Here is a 22,246-nt window from a genome sequence, read left to right on the forward strand (position 1 = left end):
TGCTTCCGGACTCGGCCATTAACCAAGAGGAGGCATTTTCCCAGAACAAATGACTATCCTAACTCGGAGCCACTGGAGAATGTATTAAACCAAACATTTCATGGGAAAATATGGCAAATAATAATAATAACTTATTATTTATACCCCACCTATCTGGTTCGGTTTGCCCAGCCACTCTGTGCCGCTCTCAACAGAATATTAAAAACACAATAAAACATAAAACATTAAAAACTTCAGATGTCTTCTAAATGTCAGATAGTTGTTTATTTCCTTGACATCTGATGGGAGCGTGTTCCACAGGGCGGGAACCACTGCCGAGAAGGCCCTCTGCCTGGTTCCCTGTAACTTGGCTTCTCACAGTGAGGGAACTGCCAGAAGGCCCTCAGAGCTGGACCTCAATGTCTGGGCAGAACGATGGGGGTGGAGACTCTCCTTCAGGTATCCTGGGCTGAGGCCATTTAGGGCCTTAAAGGTCAGCACCAACACTTTGAGTTGTGCTCGGAAACGTACTGGGAGCCAATGTAGGCCTTGCAGGACTGGTGTTACATGGTCTCAGCGGCTGTGAAAAGGGGTGGGAGGGGAGTAAGGGAAAGTTGGAGCCAGACAGGCATACTGGGGGAAGTTTATGGGGCAGAAAGGGAGCGTTGGTGAGCCTGAAAACAGGAGATGGATATTCGACAGAGGGGGTAGCTTCTAACATTGTGCCAAGAGAACTTTTATTTCTAATCAGCAGACTGTCCTGTTTGTTTGAAGTTCCAGCAGATGTTTTCCAAGAAAAATAAAATCCTAAATTGGTGTGCACTCCCAGAGTCATTGGCCATGCAGAATGGGATGGAATCCAACAACACTGGAAGGCACCATGGTGGCTAGCTATAGCCGTAGAAGAATCTGCATTTTGTGGGCTACACACACTGAAAAGAAGTTAATGGTCTGAAACAAATTAATGTTAAAACTAACTAACTAACTAAGTGACAAATGCAGAAACTAGCATTATGGAAAGAAACCGGAACTTTGGGATTTTTTTTCCATTTTTTGTATTTGTGAAGAAGGGAGTGCTGTTGTACCTTTGACTTGAATTCCCAACTTTTTGAGTGCTTCTTCCACAGACTGGCTTTCCCTCTTGCGCATGAATCCATTATCTATGTGCACTGCTATCACCTGGTCTTGATTTAAAGCCCGGTTCAGTAAAGCTGTACACACTGTTGAGTCCACGCCTCCACTGAGTAAAACCTGCAAGGGTTGATGGGGGCAGGGCGAGAGTCATTAAAATGAATTTCAATAAACAGAAAAATGCCTTCATCTACACACTGAATTTCATTTGCTTTACTACCTTTCCATAGTTTACTGAAGTATCAAAGCCACAGTACACCAAACATGATAGGATAGCATCCCACTCTTTTTGTAAAAAATGACATAGACTAAAGCAGCCTTTGCTGACCTGATGCCCTCCAGGTGTTTTTGACTACAACTCCCATCAGCTTCAGCCAGCACAGGGGGCTGATCGGAGTTGTAGTCCAAAACATCTAAAAGGCACCAGGTTGGAGATGGCTGGGCTGAACTGTGTAAACAGGAAGCAGTAAGTTGCATCATAAGCAACTGCTATTCTTATGAAGAGGAATGAGCCTTGAAATCAAACTTTCAAAATCTTACCAGGACTTTTGACGAGCCTACTTTTTCTTTTATGTCTCGAATGCACTCCAGTTCTCTGTTTTGAACGGTGAAGGTGCCGCTGCAGCCAGCAATATCATAAAGGAAGTTTTTCAGCATTGCTTTTCCGTTCACTGTTAGGCTAACTTCAGGATGAAACTGGGCTCCGTACAGTTTTTTAGATTCATTTGCTATAGCTTGGGGTGTGAAAAGAAAAGTCAGAACACTTAAGAATCACATCAATATGGACAAGAGACCATTTATATTTGGGTGGTGAATTGCAAATAAACAATAAAACTAACCAGAGGGAAGTACTGTATTTTTTGCTCTATAAGACTCACTTTTTCCCTCCTAAAAAGTAAGGGGAAATGTGTGTGCGTCTTATGGAGTGAATGCAGGCTGTGCAGCTATCCCAGAAGCCAGAACAGCAAGAGGGATTGCTGCTTTCACTGTGCAGCGATCCCTCTTGCTGTTCTGGCTTCTGAGATTCAGAATATTTTTTTTCTTGTTTTCCTCCTCTACTAGGTGCGTCTTGTGGTCTGGTGCATCTTATAGAGCGAAAAATACGGTATTTGTTAAAGTATGGCTAAATTTTGTATCTACCACCATCCTTCCTGGGGAAATCTAAGCATATACTATTGTTAATCTGTGTGTAGATGCACATTATTATTATTATTATTATTATTATTATTATTATTATTAACCTATTAGTCACTTTTTTGACAAAGTTAACACAAAGCAACTTACAACAATAAAGAACACATATATTAAAACCAGTATAAAAACAAGAGAAAAATCTAAAACACATAGCAGAGAATTCAGCTATGCGAGGCTTAGAATCATAGAATCATAAGAGTTGGAAGAGACCCCAAGGGCCATCGAGTCCAACCCCCTGCCAAGCAGGAAACACCATCAGAGCACTCCTGACATATGGTTGTCTAACCTCTGCTTAAAGACCTCCAAAGAAGGAGACTCCACCACATTCCTTAAATGTGGCTTAAATGTGGTTAATCTGAGGCAAGAAAACAAACAGTGTATGCTGAACAAAATACCAGAATAAGACTTTCTTTTTGTAGTAAGGATTGCTCTTCGCTTACTGATCACGATTCAAGTGAAATAAACCCTTGTCTGGACATAACACTGAACCAGGAATCGTGGCTTGCTCCTCACGCATGATAGCAGGCAGGCTCAGAACCACCCAAATTATCCTGAATGTGCCAAACCATCAACTGTGATTGCCCATGACGTGATCTGGGTCAAAGCTGTTTCCCACATGAATTCCTTTGCAAGATGATCACAACACTGTGGTATCCAAACTTCTCTAATTTAAAATACTATTAAAAAAACTAACTCCATGCAATTTATCACTGAATACTAAGATGACGGCCACACTTTTCTGTTTCAATTGGACCTTGTCAATACACATTTTTAAATTCTTAACCTTTGCTAGGAATCCAAGATGCAAAATGCTTGCCATTTAAATGTACAGATATGGGAGATTCCTACTGCAGTGGACTCACTGAACTCAGTGGACTTAAGTCTGTTGATTTCAATGGGTTCATTCTCAGTATGGCTAATGTTGGATATCGCCCATTAGCTTTGCATTGTTTTTGTTCCACATTTTGCTTGACAGGTTCTTTATGAACCAATCAATGGTTAACAATGAGGAAAATACAAACCTGCTATAACATTTCCGGACTGTGCAACAACCTTGAATCCATCTGCTACTTTATCTACACTATCTCCATGAGTGAGGAGCACAATCTCGTCCTTCTGAAGTCCCCTAAGTAAAAACAGGAAAAACCATGATCACCAAAACAATGCTTATTACTATTATTATTATTATTATTAGCCCTTAATGCAAACTTAAGTATACAATAGTTCTATTTATTTATTCCACCAATTAACATTTTTCCTTATTTCTTCAAAATGGTTCAGAAGGAACAGATTATGTCCAGAGCAGAGTACCATATTTTTCTGTGTATAAGATGCCCCCCCCCCAAGTATAAGACGCCCCCTGTTTTGGGGGACTCAAACTGAAGAATATGGGGGGAAATGGCTCACCCACACACGGCGAAAATTCCACCCCTTGTCTGTCCCCTCGCCGGCAGAAGCTGCCAATTGCTTGCCCAATTGCCGCAGCGTCAGCCAATCAACCCCAGCCCTTGACGCAGCAACCAATAACACGCCCAACAGCCGCTGACAGCTGCAGCAACAACCAATCAAATGTCCACCCTATGCACTATCCCTGTATAAGACGATCCCCACTTTTTAGCGTAATTTTAAAAGAAAAAACCTAGTCTTATACACGGAAAAGAACGATAATTGGGGAGGAGCACAGGGGGCTGGAGGAGGAGGAGGAGAGGAGGGGTAAGTCTTTGTCCCGCTGGTGAAACGCTGAATTCAACCTACACGTTTCCATTAAAAACTGCCATATAAACCTCAAGGCTGTCCCACAAATTAGCTTCCCCTTCCAGTACCTGCATACCTGAACAGTGAACATGTGTTATCCAGTGTGATGCTGAAGACTCCATCTTCTCTGACATCTTTTTTGTGTACCGTGCCTCCAAACACCTTGTTCATCATCTGACAAAATCAGAAAAAGTCAATGAGCTCCCACAATCCAGTCCTACCATCAGCAACACTGAACCATCAACAACACGGGCTCCCCTCCATCTTTGCACCAGTACCACCACACACAAAATTAGCCAGGGATCAGGCAACTCATTCAGCATGATGGAAACCCATAGCCAGCGACAAAGCCGCAGCTAATTTGTATATTAAAATTCAACACTGCATGTAATTTCCATAGGATTCGTAATCCAGCCTCTCTTATGTTTGCCTGCGCTGCTCCCCTCTACACCACTATACAGCAATAGACTGGTTCTCATTTTGTTTTATTTTTAATTCCAAAGGATTCCTACTAGCTACTGAATGATGGGGAATGCTACGGAGGGGAAAGAGAAGGTTTATTAGCTGCTTCTGCCTTTCTTCGGGTATCTAGCTTGCATGAAAAGCACAAATTTAAAGAGTTACCAACAACATACGTGCTCAATTCTGGGAGAAAAATAAGCCAGGTTTAATAAGATATTGTTGCTTTGCAGGGTTTCCCAAAATGGTCAATAGTGATCCCCTGGGGTCAATGGGCTGTGTGTAGGGGATGAATGAAGACCTAGAGGTGGAAAGGGGTCTGGGTGAAAAAGGGGTTTTTGCATGGCATAGGGTACTAATTTTGAAACTGGAAGTAAGAAGTACGAGCCGCAGAAAGGAAAGGTATAGGCATGTATAGAGTGCCTCTCCCTAGCATGGTGATTGATGATTAGTAAAAGTTGCTTATACACTGATATCACTTGCCTTTATTTACATTCCAAAGACTTTGGGGTTGGGGTCAATGAAAGCTTTATAGGCTTGACAAGGAGTCAAGGAACTCAGAAGTGTGGGAAACCCTGTCTTAAAGAGCCCCGAAGAACCTCAGCCCTTCTCAAAGTGCCCTCTGTACCCTAAATACAAAGAGGCAACAAGAGAGTGTGAGTGAGACAGGGCCTTTTCAGCAGCTGCCCCGCACTGCAGAATGCCCTCCCTAGAGAGGCTCACCTGGTACCCATAGTGACATATTTTCAGCACCAGGTGAAGACTTTTTATTTTTTATTTTTGCTCATCCATGTACTTTAACATTGTTTACCACTTTTAACATTAAATTTTATTTTAAAAATTATTCGGCTTTGGTCTGCCCTGAGAGCATTCAATCATATTATTTCCCTCTTCCATTGGGATCACCATACCCCTTTCTATATATTTGCATTTCTCCCCTGTACCATTGTTGCATTTTATCACATTTATTATTTTACTGTATTATGTTTTGTATCATGGCAAAATTGTACATTCCTAGAAGAATGGGTTACTAGGAGACCAGCAAACGCAAATAAAGTTTAGACAAATTTCCTTGACTAGGAGAGATTGGCTAATTGAACCAGTTATCATATTTCGCCTCCAACTGCAGTGACTAGAGAAGAGAATAAGAACACTTATTTGGGAGAAAACCTCACACAGCCCAGTGCAATTTTCTGTCAGGCACTCAATCAATAGGGCTGCAAAATATCCCAGAAGGCCTGTTCACAGCATCTTTATAATCTTGAGAGTATTTCCGCTAAAGGATAAGATAGAGTTATATGTCTCCTCTTTAATTAGCCTCCCAAGGCAAAGGGAGATAATTTACATTATTCTTCAGCAGGCTATGGAGCACTGTTTAGCATCATCTTTGCTCGCTTGGCAATACAAATAAATGCCTGCCTAATTTTCTCCTATGCCCTATTTAGTTCTTTTGTCCTTGGCCCCACCCCTAGAGCCCACAGCAGCCAAAACACTGAGGGGATGCATTTGAATATTGCATAACACTAATATCACGGTTGGGTCAATTCCACACAGCAATGCACATTCTGAACTGGTCTGAAGCACAAAGCTTATACACTCCTTGAAAACACAACCCTGCTGCGCAGATTCGGGTTGTTTCCTAATCTGTTCCATTCCTAATTTCAGGACAAAGGTTGAAATAAAGGTGTTCCCAGCAGAGGCCAGATTTGAACACAGGGCCCTATTCTACCGCTGAAGAATGTTTCAGAGGTTTCCTAGGCATTTCCCCTCGAGGAACACCTAACAACCACCTAAACTGCTTTTGAAGAAATAACACCAAAGTGTAGGTTTGCTTCAGGTAAAAATCAGCAAGGTAAATTTTGGGAAGTGTGGCTACCCCTCCCCCCTTTTTTCTTTATTTATGTTAACCTCCACAAAGGAGAGGTGCATTTGCCTGTTTCTCAGCATACATTGGGGGTAGGGGGCGGAATCCAATAATACAATGTATTAACAGAGGTACTGGCTCTGAAACATTCTGAAAAGGGTTTGTGGTAATTGATTGTAAAGGTAAAGGTACCCCTGACCGTTAGGTCCAGTCGCGGACGACTCTGGGGTTGCGGCACTCATCTCGCTTTATTGGCCGAGGGAGCCAGCATACAGCTTCCAGGTCATGTGGCCAGCATGACTAAGGCGCTTCTGGCGAACCAGAGCAGCGCACAAAAACGGCGTTTACCTTCCCGCTGGAGCGGTACCTATTTATCTACTTGCACTTTTTGGCGTGCTTTTGAACTGCTAGGTTGGCAGGAGTGAGAACATATTCAATATTTGCTAGTTGTTTTATTGTTTGCAAAACCATTTCTAATAAAAAAATATGATTATTCACACACCTAAAAGAATCCTCTGCAGAGTCTAATAAGCAGTTTGAAGGTTGGAGGTGTGAAAATTGCTTCATGCTACAATCACAAGAAAACATCTACTGGATAGCCTCATCTTGTGTCACTGGATAGCCACTGAACCCAGTTTCAATTGCTTGTAAATTCTTAGGACTTAATCTCACTGACAGCTGAATTGGCTCACCTGTCCTTGGATTATACTGCTCAAGGCTAAAGCTCAGAACGCATTGCTCCTCTATTCTTCCGATACCCTATACATGGAATAATATCTACTGTTCTGTGCTAACGGTCTGGATCAGGCTTCCTCAGCCTCGGCCCTCCAGATGTTTTTGGCCTACAACTCCCATGATACCTAGCTAGCAGGACCAGTGGTCAGGGATGATGGGAACTGTAGTCTCAAAACTTCTGGAGGGCTGAGGTTGAGGAAGCCTGGTCTGGATTTTCCTGGATGGAAAGGTAATCATGTAAGTCCCTATCTGGAGTCAGAGCGCTATAACCTTAAGACAGATTTGTCACCTAATAATAATAATATAATAATAATTTATTATTTATACCCCGCCCATCTGGTTGGGTTTCCCCAGCCACTCTGGGCAGCTTCCAACAAAACACTAAAATACAATAACCTATTAAACATTAAAAGCTTCCCTAAACAGGGCTGCCTTCAGATGTCTTCTAAAAGTTTGGTAGTTATTTTTCTCTTTGACATCTGGTGGGAGGGTGTTCCACAGGGCAGGTGCCACTACCGAGAAGGCCCTCTGCCTGGTTCCCTGTAACTTGGCTTCTCGCAGCGAGGGAACCGCCAGAAGGCCCTCGGCACTGGACCTCAGTGTCCGGGCAGAACGATGGAGGTGGGGACGCTCCTTCAGGTATATTGGACCGAGGCCGTTTAGGGCTTTAAAGGTCAGCATCAACACTTTGAATTGTGCTCGGAAACGTACTGGGACTTATATGGTCTCGCTGGTGTTATATGGTCTCGGCGGCCGCTCCCAGTCACCAATCTAGGTGCCATATTCTGGATTAGTTGTAGTTTCTGAGTCACCTTCAAAGGTAGCCCCACATAGAGCGCATTGCAGTAGTCCAAGCAAGAGATAGTGAGACAGTCTGCGGGCAGGTAGGGTCTCAGCCTGTGTACCAGATGGAGCTGATAAACAGCTGCCCTGGACACAGAATTGACCTTCGCCTCCATGGACAGCTGTGAGTCCAGAATGACTCCCAGGCTGCGCACCTGGTCCTTCAGGGGCACAGTTACCCCATTCAGGACCAGGGAGTCCTCCACACCTGCCTGCCTCCTGTCCCCCAAAAACAGTACTTATGTCTTGTCAGGATTCAACCTCAATTTGTTAGCCACCATCCTTCCTCCAACCGCCTCCAGGCACTCACACAGGACCTTCACCACCTAATCTACTGTTTGCGATAACTAGGCGCCATTAAAGGGTGCGTTCAGGCAGGGGTGTGTGTCCAAACCATCATAAAAGTGATCTAGGTGCATTGCCCTTCAGGATAGCTCAGTTGGTTAGATCATGATGCTGATGATGCCAAGCTTGCCAGTTTGATCCCGATGGGACAGCTGCATATTCCTGCATTGTAGGGGTTTGAACTACATGTTCCTCAGGATCGCTTCCAACTCTACAATTCTATGATTCTATGTCTGCATTGGACATATGGAAACATGCAAGGCACTGCTATTCCTGGTTTCCAGCTCCTTTAGTGATATGTATTAATAAAGCACTAGAGTATCTGCTTTTTTATTACAGTGATCATACAGATGGGGGAAAGCCATTCATTATTCCTTCAGCATCGCATCATAGCAGAAGATTATCCGTTCCACTCAACCAGTGGGGCCAATGTTTCTATCTTGGATTACAGCCTTCGCCAACAACAGACTACTGCTTGTGCGTATAAGCATGACTATTGCAGCGAGCAATCTGAAAACTTGCTTTATTATTATTTCTCACTATACTGTATTTGATCTCGCACAAAGCCTTGCTATTTGAGGGAGTTCTGTTTTGACACGGCATTCATCGCGCTTGACTGTTTCCACATTGTTGCAGCAAACTTTTAAGCAGCGGTATTTGATTTCACAGAGACGAGCAGACCCCGTACACAGTCTCTTGCAAGCTCACTCAGGCTCAGTCATGGGGCTGGTGTTGTTGTTCCTGGATTTGCACACTAATGCGCTGCAGTACAACACCGAGATAGTCCCACTTCCCGGCACAACACACACTTTGGAATTTGTAGACAGAAACCAGTTTTTGCTTCCCCAAATTTAGTCAGGGCTTTCCAATGATTTCTGGGCTTTAGACTTCACCCTTAAATAGAACGCAGGACCTGCCCATCTCGTTCATACCAAAGGCTTTTCAAATCCAGCAATACTCTGTTCTCACAGTGGCAAAGCAGATGGCTATGGAGTGCAATACACTGGTACCTCGGTTTACGAACAGTCCTGTTTGCGAACCATTCGGTTTACGAACTCCGCAAAACCGGAAGTAGCGCCTCTTTAGGGAAAGTGCGTCTCAGTTTAAGAACGGATTTGGTTTAGGAACGGACTTCAGGAACGGATTAAGTTCGTAAACCGAGGTACCACTGTATAGCCCTAACCCAAACAGGTTGCATATTACTTACTTCCGATGTAGAAAAATGAACTGTATAAAATACTTTCTTTTCAAAAAGAGAAACACAGCCACATTGGACCTCTCAGCCTCATTCGTGCTGCTCTCACAGAAAGCTGGACTTCCCTCACTGACACCCCTAGGCTCAGTCCCTGCTCTCTATTTCACGATTCATTAAACTTTTCCCACTAGACCCATCCTGCAGGGCACGTGGTTGGGTAAACCACCACGGTTCTCATGGTCTTGCCAGTTCCAGTTGCTCTTTCCCCTCCTCCCATTTTGTCAGGGAACTGCCATCAGCTCAGAGGCGAGAGGTGGAAGGGCAGTTGTGTTACAGGGAGCCTCTGAAGATCTTGTGAAGCAGTTCCTCCTCTGGCGAGGAGGAAAGCCCCGCCTCCAGTGGGGAGGGGGCTCAGGGACCAGGAGATGCTAGGAAGAGCCGCAACACCGAGCCTGAGCAAAGCGAAGTCCCCCTTTGCCAGTGCCCACTCTGCGCAGGAGGTTTGGGTGCAGAGAGGGGAGGAGAAGGATGGGGGTCACATGACTTATGCTGGGAGAGGTACAAGGACCGGCCACGCCCAGATTCTGCTAGCGATTGAGCAGACATGGACATGCGACGCTCTGCACTGTAAATAGTTTGTATTAATAATAAAGCCTGGAAAAGACAGGTTGGAGTCTTGCCTGTTTGCTCTCGAGCAACCACACCATCACCTGATACATTTGCTTTAGAAGTTCATGCTCATTTTAATGTTTGCAATTCTCCTGGCTCTTGGTCATCCCTCTGGCCTTTCTAAGTTTGGATTTACCTCTTTCCTCAGCTGCTCTTCTTCTGTGCTCTTGTTCCTGGCCATTTCAGGACCTATATTCCAGAAGATCTCTCTCTCTCTTCTTGATTCTTGTATTCAAACCTTCTTCCTCCGTGGCAACTCATTCTGCTGGTCACAACTTAGGCCTTGTCACTCCTTCACGCCACTCCAATTTTCGCTCCAGCTAAGGTATGTCAGGTCTAGCCTTTCCAAACGCCATCCTTTTCTAGCTACCGATTCTAACAAACTCCCTGTTCTATTTTACGTTGATTATTGCAATCATTTGCTTACTGTTTCTTCCTACCCCTCCACTTAAACCTATTATCTCTATTCTCAACACTTCCCCAAGTGCTTCATTTTCTTCTCTTCATGCTTTAATCGCGTTGCACCTCTCTTAAGGGTTCTCTCCACTGGTTTCCTCTATTGAACCGAGACTGCTGCTGACTTCCAAGCCTCTTCACGGTCTTGGCCTGTTATCATCTTAGTTGTTTTCTCTCTATTCTCCTTCCTTGGTCTCACCATTCATCAGATACTAAGCTTCTTACTAAGCTTCCACTCTCCCTTGTGCTATTCCTTGTCTTGTGTATTCTCTCTCACGACCCCTTCGGGCACGGAAATCTCTCTCGTGAAATATTTGGCAGCCTTGCTCTTTGTTCTCATTTAATAAATTATTAAAACACACTTTTTCTCTCTCTCTTTGGCATTTCATTCTTGATAACGTCCCGCTTTGATGCATTTGTCTTCCTATCATCGGGGCTTATTTTCTGCCCTCTTAACTTTTTGCTGTTGTTTTGTTTTTGCAACATTTCCCTCCAAACCACCTCTCATATTATTATCTGGATTGTGAGCCTACAGAGAAGGCTCCTAATATTCATATATCTAAAGCACTTATTTTTTATAAGTAAACGTAAGGTCTGTGCATGTAAAGTTCTCACAGTGCCTTAATGAGATCCCCCCAGATTAATTTGCGTAAATGCTAAATATCAAAGCAAACTTAAATACCAATGCAAGCCCATTTAATATAACTGACAGGCCACAGCCATCCTTGTTTTTAAAATTATGCATGTTTTCCCCTCAATAGTGATGGCCTCAAAAGGCTCATGAATCACCACACAGCAGGCTTCTGTACACTTTGAACAACAGATGTGCTTGCAAAATCCTTGTATCCATGCATAGATTGCACCTGGGACTACACTGAGCGTGATATGCAAGGAATTAATACACAACCATTTCTCAATTTCTCAACCAATTTCTCAAAAGGGTCCTTATCTGCATCTGCTTAAATCAACTTCAAACATAATTTTCATGCATTGTGCAGCTTATACAACACACACAAAAGCCAGCAATTTGCTCTTAACGGAGCTACAAAAACATACAGCCATAAAATGATATTTGCACCTGCATGCCATAGCAGATTCCGAGAACTGGTTTGCCTATCGTAAATATTGCTGGGTCGAACCAGGGAGCATCTTCTGCATAAACTGAATTTGGTCCTCCGGATATGATAATAGCCCTGCAAAAGAAACAGGTATTTTTAAAAAATAAAAATAAAAAAGTAAAGATTGATTTTTGGAACTAAACCACTTTAATAAAATTTCCATTTTAATACCTACTTTCAAAAACAAAAACAAAAAACCTTTATAAATAAAGTTGTGGCATCCTGATCTATAAAATGAGCAAGCCGTGCTTTGCTGGAACAGTGAATTCTCAAGACTGACATTAAAAAGACTTTTTTAAAAAAAGATGTTCATTAGTGCAGCTTTAAAAAAATTAGAAGCAAATAAGAACCACCCTGTAGTTAGATATGATTCTGCCTTTCTACATTTCAGAATCCAGCAAAAACAAAAATTATGCTATATGCCAATGACTCACATCTCCTAGTTTAAAGGTTGAGGGGTATTTTTGATCCAAGAATCTGAGGCTTCTTTGTTAATTCTTACAAAGAATAATTCTTATAGGTGTTGTGAAAACTTTTTTAAAAAAACACCCTATAGTTTATTATCATTTTCAAAGTATTATACAGCAGTATAGTCCTTTATTTGTGCAGATGATTGGTAGCTTCGTCGATGTGTGTACGTTTGGCTGCGGGTGAGCAATTTATGGCACCCCCCCCCCCAAAAAAACCACACCCAAGTCTTGGCAATCCCCTCCGTAAAAAAGCTCAACAACTCTGGGCAATCTCTCCCCCCCCCCCATTTTCTCATTTTTAGTCCCAAAAAAGAGGGGTATGTTATACATTGAAAAATACGGTATATCCCACTTAAATATATATATCTCAAAGTAATTTAAAACCAAAGTTTTAAAAATATACAATAAAAATCACAAACATAGTTAGAAACAGATTTACTGTATTTTTCCATCTACAAGACGCCCCCTATTTTGGGGGACTCCAATTTAAGAAAATGGGGGGAATCTATCCATGTAGAAGACCCCCCCAAATTTCGGACATTATTTTTTAGGGGGGAAACCTAGTCTTATACCCAGAAAAATATGGTAGCTGTACAAGAACACAGGTGTTGCCTAAAAGCCCAGGGAAACAAAAATGTATTTGCCAAAAAACAAAATGGTGACAGGGTTGACCCTGGGGAGAACATGCCATAAACGTGTGTGTGTCCCTGTGAGGTAGGTTAGGCCCAATGTCACCTAGTCAGTTACATGGCTGAGTGGGGATTCGAACTCTGGTCTCTCATGTGTAACACTGTTACATGACACTAGCTCAGCATTAATTTTGGACACTGATGGCACAAAGGGGCATTCTCAGTAGCTATTTTAGAACAACAAATCGTCCTGTCTCTAGAAAATCTCCAGAACCGAATCCTAAATATTATCTAGAAATACTTAAAAGACAGGGAAGGATACTATATATCTAAAAGCTACCAAAAAGAGTTCACTAATGTAGTAAAAACTTAGAAAACAGCTCTTTGTAAAAGATTTACATATGAAGCCAATTTATGGAACGCTTTCCACTGTATTAATGATTATTATTTTTTTAGATTTTTTGTTAACCAGACTTTAAACATCTGGAAATAAGTGAGGAGAGGAACTATCATTCTGATATCGAACTTCAGTGTTGCAATAGGCACTTTATTTGTAGGCTTGGGCAAACTTTTCAGCTTGAGGCTCTTTTTTAATGCTCTTTTCTTTTTCTTAGGGGTTGACAATATAAACAAGCAGCAAAGTTTTTTGTGGACAGCACCACTACAGGATGTGTGAACACAGAAGGGTGGGGGGTGTTACATATTCAAATATTCTCCCCCTTGTGTTGCAGCAGAGAAAGGAAATCTCCCTCTGCTATGCAGATTTTTTATTTTAAAAAATCCTGTCAGGGGAAAGAGTTAACTTAGCATCCTCACAGGCCAACTTCAAAGCATGCAGCCTGATGTACTTTAACCCACTTGATCCTTTGATTGCACAAACTGGCCCTTAGGGCCTTAAGGAGGTGCCCTAATTACTTAAGGCACTTCCTGAAGGCTCTAAGCCTATTCCTACCTCCTGAGAGTCTCTATTAAAGAAACATATAGGTTTTAAGGGGCGGGAGAATTGTGGTACATTTCCTCTGGGACAGAAGATGGGGAGAGGGGTAATTCACGTGAGACTCATCACTACGATTCCTGCTCAGCTCAAAGTTTTACACTTAAAATAGGTTTCTTGGGATAAGCATGGGCTACAAATAAGCTGAGCAGACAAGCAACTAATCAGTTTGTTTTTAATGTGGGAATTTGTAATAAATCTGCGAGCGCCATTTGCTGGATTTCTGAACCAAATTAGCTGTGCCCTTCATACAAACTATGAATGTTCAGACAGACCATTATTATGTCTACTGTCATCTACAAAAATAAGCAGAAGTGAAGCGGGGGGGGGGGGGAGAGAATAATCTCCAAATTTTTTCGCTGGAATGCGGAAACGGAGTGTGTGTTTTTTACAGCTTCAGCTCAAGGAAATCACAAGCTGTTTATTTGACTTTGTAACAAAAATGGAAAAGTGATATTCCCTGAGGAGAATCGGCATACCGAGGGGGCATTTTCTTCTGTGTATTGAGCTTAAGTTGTGAATGTTTCTGTTGTCACAATCTTTCCAAAGGAAAACAGGCATGTTTTGGAGCAAGACACAGGCAATCTATGCATCAGGCAAAGAATGATCTGAACAGGAAATTTAGAGAAGACAGTGTTGTCATGGGAAGCCCGTTATCTTACGCAGGAACAGATTCCTTGCGAACCTTTACTCCTGTTGTGAAGACAGACTATCTAGAGAGGGGCTGGGTGTTTCAAACAAGCATGGAAAGGAAGTGGGAGGAAGGAGTATGTGGTTGTTATCCTGCCTCATCCCACTACCCCTGGTTTATAACATCCTAACCCACTTCATGATCACTTCAGGAACTCGTGGAACTGGCTGGATTTCCAGACCTCTCTGAGAAACATGTATGAGGATTACTTTCCTGTTGACAGCCTTGTTGAACTATGAAATGGCCGCACATCATCTACCCGTTCAACTCCTGCCACTCACTCTGTTGACAGAGGCTCCCTCCTTCCATTTAACAGAAGACAGAGCTCTGGTTTTAAACAAAAAAAACAAGCAACCAGCTGCAATAATAGCATTTAAAGACTGTGCCACAAACTGGTAGGTTTAGGAAAACAAGTGTATACCTGTTGTCTCTGCTGCTACTGCGATTTTAACATTCTGATAAGAAAAGCTTTTTATGGGGAGGTAAATGGACTTGAAATCTAGGAGGTTTAAGCTGTTACCTTCTGCATTCAGTCCTACAAGCATGTTTGAATTCATTCTTCATTGGCAAATCCTAGAGTTGGCTAAATTGCAGGCCTTTATTTGTTGTTGGACTCCCAAACCTCATCAGCTCTAGCCAGCATATTCAATAGTCAGAGATTATGGGAGTTGTAGACCAGCAACACCCGGGGGACCAAATGTTAGCCACCAATAGTTTTAACTTAGGCACTAAAATAATATTTTCCTACGGCTGCTGTACCACTCATCTGTTTTTTTACCAGTAATGCTTGCTTTGACATTGACTGGGTGCCATTTCTCCTATGAATCTTGTTAGGCCACAATTGTGGCACTGGAAGTTCTACGTCAAGGTTGCTTCCACCATCCTTGGCCACTGGCTGGGGCTGATGGGAGCGTCTGTAGGGCCACAGGTGAGCTGCCCCTGGTCTAAGTGTGTGACAGTTCAAATAGCTGCTTGAAAAGCAATTACTTGCTCCTCAACTGAAAGGTCCAGAGGGTGCAATAAGGAAATCGCTTGTTGTCTTTTCCCCTCATCTCTCTATTAAGGAATCCTGATGGATTACACCTTAATACTACTGGGGGAGAAACAGCAGAAAGGTTTCGAGTGAGCTTGTCCTCAGCACGCTGATAATGCCCAACTTGATCTTTCTGTTCCATTCAGCCCTTACTTCCCACAATCACAGTGTCTCAGTAGAGGGAAAGCTCACAGGTTTTCTGATCTGAAATGGGTCAAGCCAGGAATCCCACCACTGAACTTGAATCTGACCCAGTGTTTGCCATATGTGAAGAAGAAGAAGAAGAAGAAGAAGAAGAAGAAGAAGAAGAAGAAGAAGAAGAAGAAGAAGAGGTGTTTGGACTTGATATCCCGCCTTTCACTCCCCTTAAGGAGTCTCAAAGCGGCTAACAATCTCCTTTCCCTTCCTGCCCCACAACAAACACTCTGTGAGGTGAGTGGGGCTGAGAGACTTCAGAGAAGTGTGACTAGCCCAAGGTCACACAGCAGCTGCATGTGGAGGAGCGGGAAAGCGAACCTGGTTCACCAGATTACGAGTCCATCGCTCCTAACCACTACACCATGCTGGCGCTTCCAGGATGCTGACATTCCAGGATGGTCCTTGATGGGTTGGCTATCCAAATCCCCTCCCTCTCAAGTCTAGAACGCTTTCAGAAGGATTTTGCATGTGTTTTAACATCTGATATGTCGAGTGTCAGATCCAATCTGCATTTGCTTTTTAAAAATAAAAATTAAAAAAAGCAGGGCAGTATGTTGTATGGTCTGTATCATCCCACAATATTCCTGGCAACTAAATGACTAAATGCCCCCTCTATGGAACACTTCCTAAACATAGGAGAAACATAGGTTATAGTGAAGGTTCTAGAGTAGACTTCTATCCTGTACTGGTCTTCTGCCTGGCAAGGGGAGCATTCAAACATTCAATCCTCCATCTCCACCCTTTAATGCAGTGATGGCCAAATTTGGCCCTTCAGCTGTTTTGGGACTACAACTCCCATCATCCCTAGCTAACAGGAACAGTGTCAGGGATGATGGGAACTGTAGTCCCAAAACAGCTGGAGGGCCAAGTTTGGCCATCACTGCTCTAATGGTACAATAATCCCAGGAGAAGAAACCATGTACATTTTCCTCGGTACATCCCTCACTAGGTGTTCCAAAGTGATGTTCCAAAGCTGATATCAGAAAATTGATTTGACAGTCAAGTTACTCGTTTTAAATAAAAGCAGCATGCAAGTCCTCCTTCTGGCTTTCCAGATGAAGTTTAGAACTTAAAAGGTAAAACACAAAACAGAACGAATCTTACCGGAATCCCTGTTCTTTGATGGCAAAGGCAGGTGTTTCCAAAGGAAATATCTCCGACTGGACAAACAGTTCTCTGACTCGGCGATCTATGACTTTCCCATACTGCGCCCCAGCATCAAGTATCACTACAGCTCCATCGTAGCGGCAGAGACCATCCTTGAGATCTTCTCCAGCATTCTCCAACTGTGAACATTATTTACATAAACACTTTTATCACTCGGATTATCAGCGCAGAGCAAGAACAGAAAATTAAACTACTTTTTAAATGAGAAGTAAGTAGCTAAGTTAATTATTTAAGATACTTGCAAGCTCTTGCTTTGGGAAGTCTCTTGGAATAATTAAGAATGCATGGTGTTGTTGTTTTTTTTTTTAAAAAAAAGCAACAACAACCCCAGACTGTAGTATTATATGCAATAAATAGAAAATTTAGGAGAAACACGTTGTGTTAGTTTAACAGATACTATTTATTAATGAATATAGATGCAATGTTGGTCATTTTGCACCCCTTCCTAGGGCTCTAACCCACCCTTCCTTTTTGCCATTGCTTCTGCTAGAAGCAGCATCTAGTACAGTGGTACCCCGCAAGACGAATGCCTCGCAAGACGGAAAACCCGCAAGACAAAAGGGTTTTCTGTTTTGGAGGCGCTTCGCAAGACGAATTTCCCTATGGGCTTGCTTCGCAAGACGAAAGCCCATAGGGAAATCTCCGGGGACCTGTTTTAAATTGCTGGCAGTCGGGAGCAAAGACTTTCGCCCACAGCCGGCCTTCAGAAGAGGTCCTGGACCTCTTCTGAAGGCCGGCGGGGGGCAAAAGTCTTTGCTCCCCACCCGCCTGCCTTCCCGGGACAGCGGAGACTTCTCCGCTGCCCCGGGCGATCTTAAAATGCTGGGGGTCGGCAGCGAACGCTTCGCTCCCGACCCCCAGCATTTTAAAATCTTTGGGCGAGTGTCTGCAAGCCTCGCGCGCCCGGCAGGAGGTCCCGCCGGGTGCGCGAGGCTTAGGGCGGCAGCCTGTCACCCGAAGCACGGGGAGCCCTTCGGAGAGCTCCCCTTGCTTTGGGCGAGAAGTCTCTGCTGCCCCGGGCGATCTTAAAATGCTGGAGGTCGGGAGCGAAGCGTTCGCTTCCGACCCCCAGCATTTTAAAATCTCCCCCTGTCCCGGTGAGATTTTAAAATGCTGGGGGTCGGGAGCGAAGCGTTCGCTGCCGACCCCCAGCATTTCAAAATCTCCCCCTGTCCCGGTGAGGGTCGCAGGGGGCTGCTTTAGCCCCGCGCGCGCTCTCCCAGCTGGAGAGGTGACGTGCGCCTATGCAGGCTCCTGCCATAGGCGCGCGTCACCTCTCCAGCCGGGGGAGGGTCGCAGGGGGCTGCTTTAGCCCCCCGCGCGCTCTCCCAGCTGGAGAGGTGACGCGCGCCTATGGAGGCTCCTGCCATAGGCGCACGTCACCTCTCCAGCCGGGGGAGGGTCGCAGGGGGCTGCTTTAGCCCCCCGCGCGCTCTCCCAGCTGGAGAGGTGACGCGCGCCTATGGAGGCTCCTGCCATAGGTGCGCGTCACCTCTCCAGCCGGGGGAGGGTCGCAGGGGGCTGCTTTAGCCCCGCGCGCGCTCTCCCAGCTGGAGAGGTGGCGTGCGCCTATGGAGGCTCCTGCCATAGGCGCGCGTCACCTCTCCAGCCGGGAGAGGGTCGCAGGGGGCTGCTTTAGCCCCGCGCGCGCTCTCCCAGCTGGAGAGGTGACGCGCGCCTATGGAGGCTCCTGCCATAGGCGCACGTCACCTCTCCAGCCGGGAGAGGGTCGCAGGGGGCTGCTTCTCTGCTGTCCCGGGGAGATTTTAAAATGCTGGGGGAGTTCGCTCCCGACCCCCAGCATTTTAAAATCTCCCCGGGACAGCAGAGACTTCGCTCCCGCCCGCCAGCATTTTAAAATCGCCCCGGGACAGCAGGGGCTTTTAAAATGCTGGCGGTCGGCAGCAAAGCCCTCCTGTCCCCGGAGCTTGTGGGGCGGGAGGTGGGAAGAAGGGCTTTTCTTCCCACCCCAGCCTTCAGAACAGCCTTCTGAAGGCTGGGGGTGGGAAGAAAAGCCCTTGTTCCCCCCCCCCAGCCTTCAGAAGAGGTCGGGGGACAGACTGTCCCCGGACCTGGTCTGAAGGCGGTTTCCCTAGGAACGCATTAATTGATTTTCAATGCATTCCTATGGGAAACCGTGCATCGCAAGACGAAAAACTCGCAAGAAGAAAAAACTTGCGGAACGAATTAATTTCGTCTTGCGAGGCACCACTGTACTTGGCAACACTTTTATGGGAGAGGGTCACCCAAGAGGAGGCTTGTAACAGCCACTCAGCTTGGGCAAAAACGTACTACTTTCAGGTGAACAGGATGGGAAGATTTTAGAAATGAGATGAGACTGCATCCCTAATCAGGCTAAGGATGTGTCACAATAAATTACTAGCTGCAGAGACAGATGGGCTAATAAAATGCGTATTCTAGCAAACTTTGCGGATGTATCTGGAAGCGTAGCTTAGAGATTCAGGTGGTATAGGATGTGAAATTGTTTATAATTGTATATATACCGTATTTTTCGCTCTATAAGATGCACCAGACCACAAGACACACCTATAGTTTTTGGAGGAGGAAAACAAGAAAAAAATATTCTGAATCTCAGAAGCCAGAACAGGAAGAGAGATCGCTGCGCAGTGAAAGCAGCAATCCCTCTTGCTGTTCTGGCTTCTGGGATAGCTGCGCAGCCTGCATTCTCTCCATAAGACGCACACACATTTCCCCTTACTTTTTAGGAGGGGAAAAGTGAGTCTTATAGAACAAAAAATACGGCATGTGTGTATGTGAAACTGTGCGACTGTTTTTATTGTGAAACTGTTTTGAGGTATTTCAAGGGAAGCGACTGATAGATGGATATAAATAAATGAATTGCACTCACGAAGGGAATAAATGGGGCTACTTGCATACAAATAGGTCTGCCCATACCATATTACTCTCCTTCACAGTATGAACTGGAATGACCTATGCATTAGGGCTTCAAAACTGGTTTGAAGTCCATATTGTGATATCAGTTTCATCATTTCTGACCTGGGGATATATCACGAATCATGACATGTGTGTGTGTGCTATACAAAAACCACAATGAGGGAAAAACTGTGAAGCCAGTCAATGCTTCTCTCAATTCCTGAAGCCCCTGTTAACTCTTCTGGCTCAGCTGTCCCCTGCTCCATGCAGTGGCCAGCAAATCACAAAAGCAGTCACTGGCAAAAATCAGGATGGGGGGAAAACTGTGAAGCCAGCCAATGACTCTACACAGCTCCATCTGTATTTCAGACATTGTGATATATCAGTGTAACACAATATTTAGCTGGTGATATATCACAATGTTGAAAACCAGATTTTGTGCAGCCCTGACACACACTTTAGTAATTTTTTTAAGTTAAGAGACTGACCACAATCCGAGAAAAACTCACAGACAGAACACTTCCTTTATACTGTGCAAAATTAAGCATTTTCTCCTTGGCGCATAGGCTGCCACAATGGAATGCCTAGGCACCGTTCCCACCCCCAATGGGGGGATGATGTTGATGAAGAAGATTCATTCCATTTCTATACTGCTTTATATTTTAAAGACCAAATCTCAAAGCATTTTACAGCACATCAAAACATCAGATAAAACAATCCAGAATAAAACTACTTCAAGGAAAATATTTCAGATCCTTCTCTAAATGACATTTTGCTTTCCCCAGTCGCCAACCTGTCATGCGGAAATCTCCAGGTGGTTGCAACTGGACCTGCAACAATCGCAAAACAAGCCTGGCGCCTGGCTAATTTTGAACACTGTTTACGGCTCAGGTGTGCATGAACTTGGGCAAGAAAAGATCCCCAAAATCGGGAGCTGGAGCTGGAGAAGGTACTGTTCTGTTGGTCAGGCACAGACACAAGTATTTTTATACTAGGCCTCTACAACTCAGAGGTTTCATGTTACTTAAAGACTGCCGGGGCCCAGGTAGCACATCCTTATCTGTTTACTTAAACTCACCAGACTTAGGTCCCAGCCTGGTTCCAGCAACCATGGTTCAAATCCTAATGTCCATGGCATCAGGGAGCCTTGTATGCCATTTGTGAATAATAATAATAATAATAATAATAATAATAATAATAATAAATGTTATTTATACCTCGCCCAGAGCCAGGCTCAGGGCGGCTAACACCAATAAAAAAATCACAGTAAAAACATAATAGAGGAAAAAGAGGGGGGAACCCAATTTATAATACAGGTTAAAATGCAATTTCAAATGCAGCCTCATTTTAAAGCAGCCGATAAATCAAGACCATAAGGGGAGGGAACATAAGGGTCAGACCGAGTCCAAACCAAAGGTCAGGTGGAACAGCTCCATCTTGCAGGCCCTGTGGAAAGATGTCAAGTCCCGCAGGGCCCTAGTCTCTTGTGACAGAGCATTCTACCACATTGGTGCCAGTGCTGAAAAGGCCCTGGCCCTAGTTGAAATCAATCTAACCTCTACGAGGCTCGGGACCTCCAAAGTGTTACAGTAGTGCCCCGCAAGACGAACGCCTCGCAAGACAAAAAACTCGCTAGACGAAAGGTTTTTTCGTCCGCGATTTGCCTCGCAAGACGAATTCCCCTATGGGCTTGCTTCGCAAAACGAAGCTTGCCCCGGGGACAGCGGGTCTTCTCTTTTGAAGCAAGGGGCTGCGGGGAGATAGCGATCTCCCTGCAGCCCCTTGCTTCAGAAGAGGTCCGGGGGAAGCGGGGAAGCGAAGCGCTTCGCTTCCCCGCTTCCCCCCGACCTCTTCTGAAGCAAGGGGCTGGGGGGAGATAGCGATCTCCCTGCAGCCCCTTGCTGCAAAAGACGTCGGATGAAGCGGGGAAGCGAAGCGCTTCGCTTCCCCGCTTCCCCCCGACCTCTTCTGAAGCAAGGGGCTGCAGGGAGATCGCTATCTCCCCCCAGCCCCTTGCTGCAAAAGACGTCGGATGAAGCGGGGAAGCGAAGCGCTTCGCTTCCCCGCTTCCCCCCGACCTCTTCTGAAGCAAGGGGCTGGGGGGAGATAGCGATCTCCCTGCAGCCCCTTGCTGCAAAAGACGTCGGATGAAGCGGGGAAGCGAAGCGCTTCGCTTCCCCGCTTCCCCCCGACCTCTTCTGAAGCAAGGGGCTGGGGGGAGATAGCGATCTCCCTGCAGCCCCTTGCTGCAAAAGACGTTGGGGGAAGCGGGGAAGCGAAGCGCTTCGCTTCCCCGCTTCCCCCGGACCTCTTCTGAAGCAAGGGGCTGGGGGGAGATCGCTATCTCCCCCCATCCCCTTGCTTCAGAAGAGGTCCGGGGGAAGCGGGAAGCGAAGCGCTTCGCTTCCCCGCTTCCCCCTGACGTC

At 45.0% G+C, this 22,246-nt stretch overlaps 1 protein-coding gene across 2 annotated transcripts in view; it reads right to left on the reverse strand.

Annotated features, from left to right (window-relative positions):
* GMPS (guanine monophosphate synthase) overlaps nucleotides 1-22,246 on the reverse strand; it is a 50,285-nt gene that overhangs the window by 16,151 nt on the left and 11,888 nt on the right. For both annotated transcript variants that reach the window (XM_081190216.1, XM_081190217.1), the window contains exons 2-7: nucleotides 16,863-17,044; nucleotides 11,704-11,818; nucleotides 4,136-4,233; nucleotides 3,327-3,430; nucleotides 1,651-1,844; nucleotides 1,065-1,230 (exon numbers count right to left, since the gene is read on the reverse strand). In XM_081190216.1, the coding sequence (XP_081046342.1) occupies nucleotides 1,065-1,230; nucleotides 1,651-1,844; nucleotides 3,327-3,430; nucleotides 4,136-4,233; nucleotides 11,704-11,818; nucleotides 16,863-17,044 (859 nt within the window). The remainder of the gene's footprint in view (nucleotides 1-1,064; nucleotides 1,231-1,650; nucleotides 1,845-3,326; nucleotides 3,431-4,135; nucleotides 4,234-11,703; nucleotides 11,819-16,862; nucleotides 17,045-22,246) is intronic.

The sequence above is a fragment of the Podarcis bocagei genome (genome assembly GCF_964188305.1).
Source record: "Podarcis bocagei genome assembly, chromosome: 4".
Taxonomy (NCBI): Eukaryota; Metazoa; Chordata; class Lepidosauria; order Squamata; family Lacertidae; genus Podarcis; species Podarcis bocagei.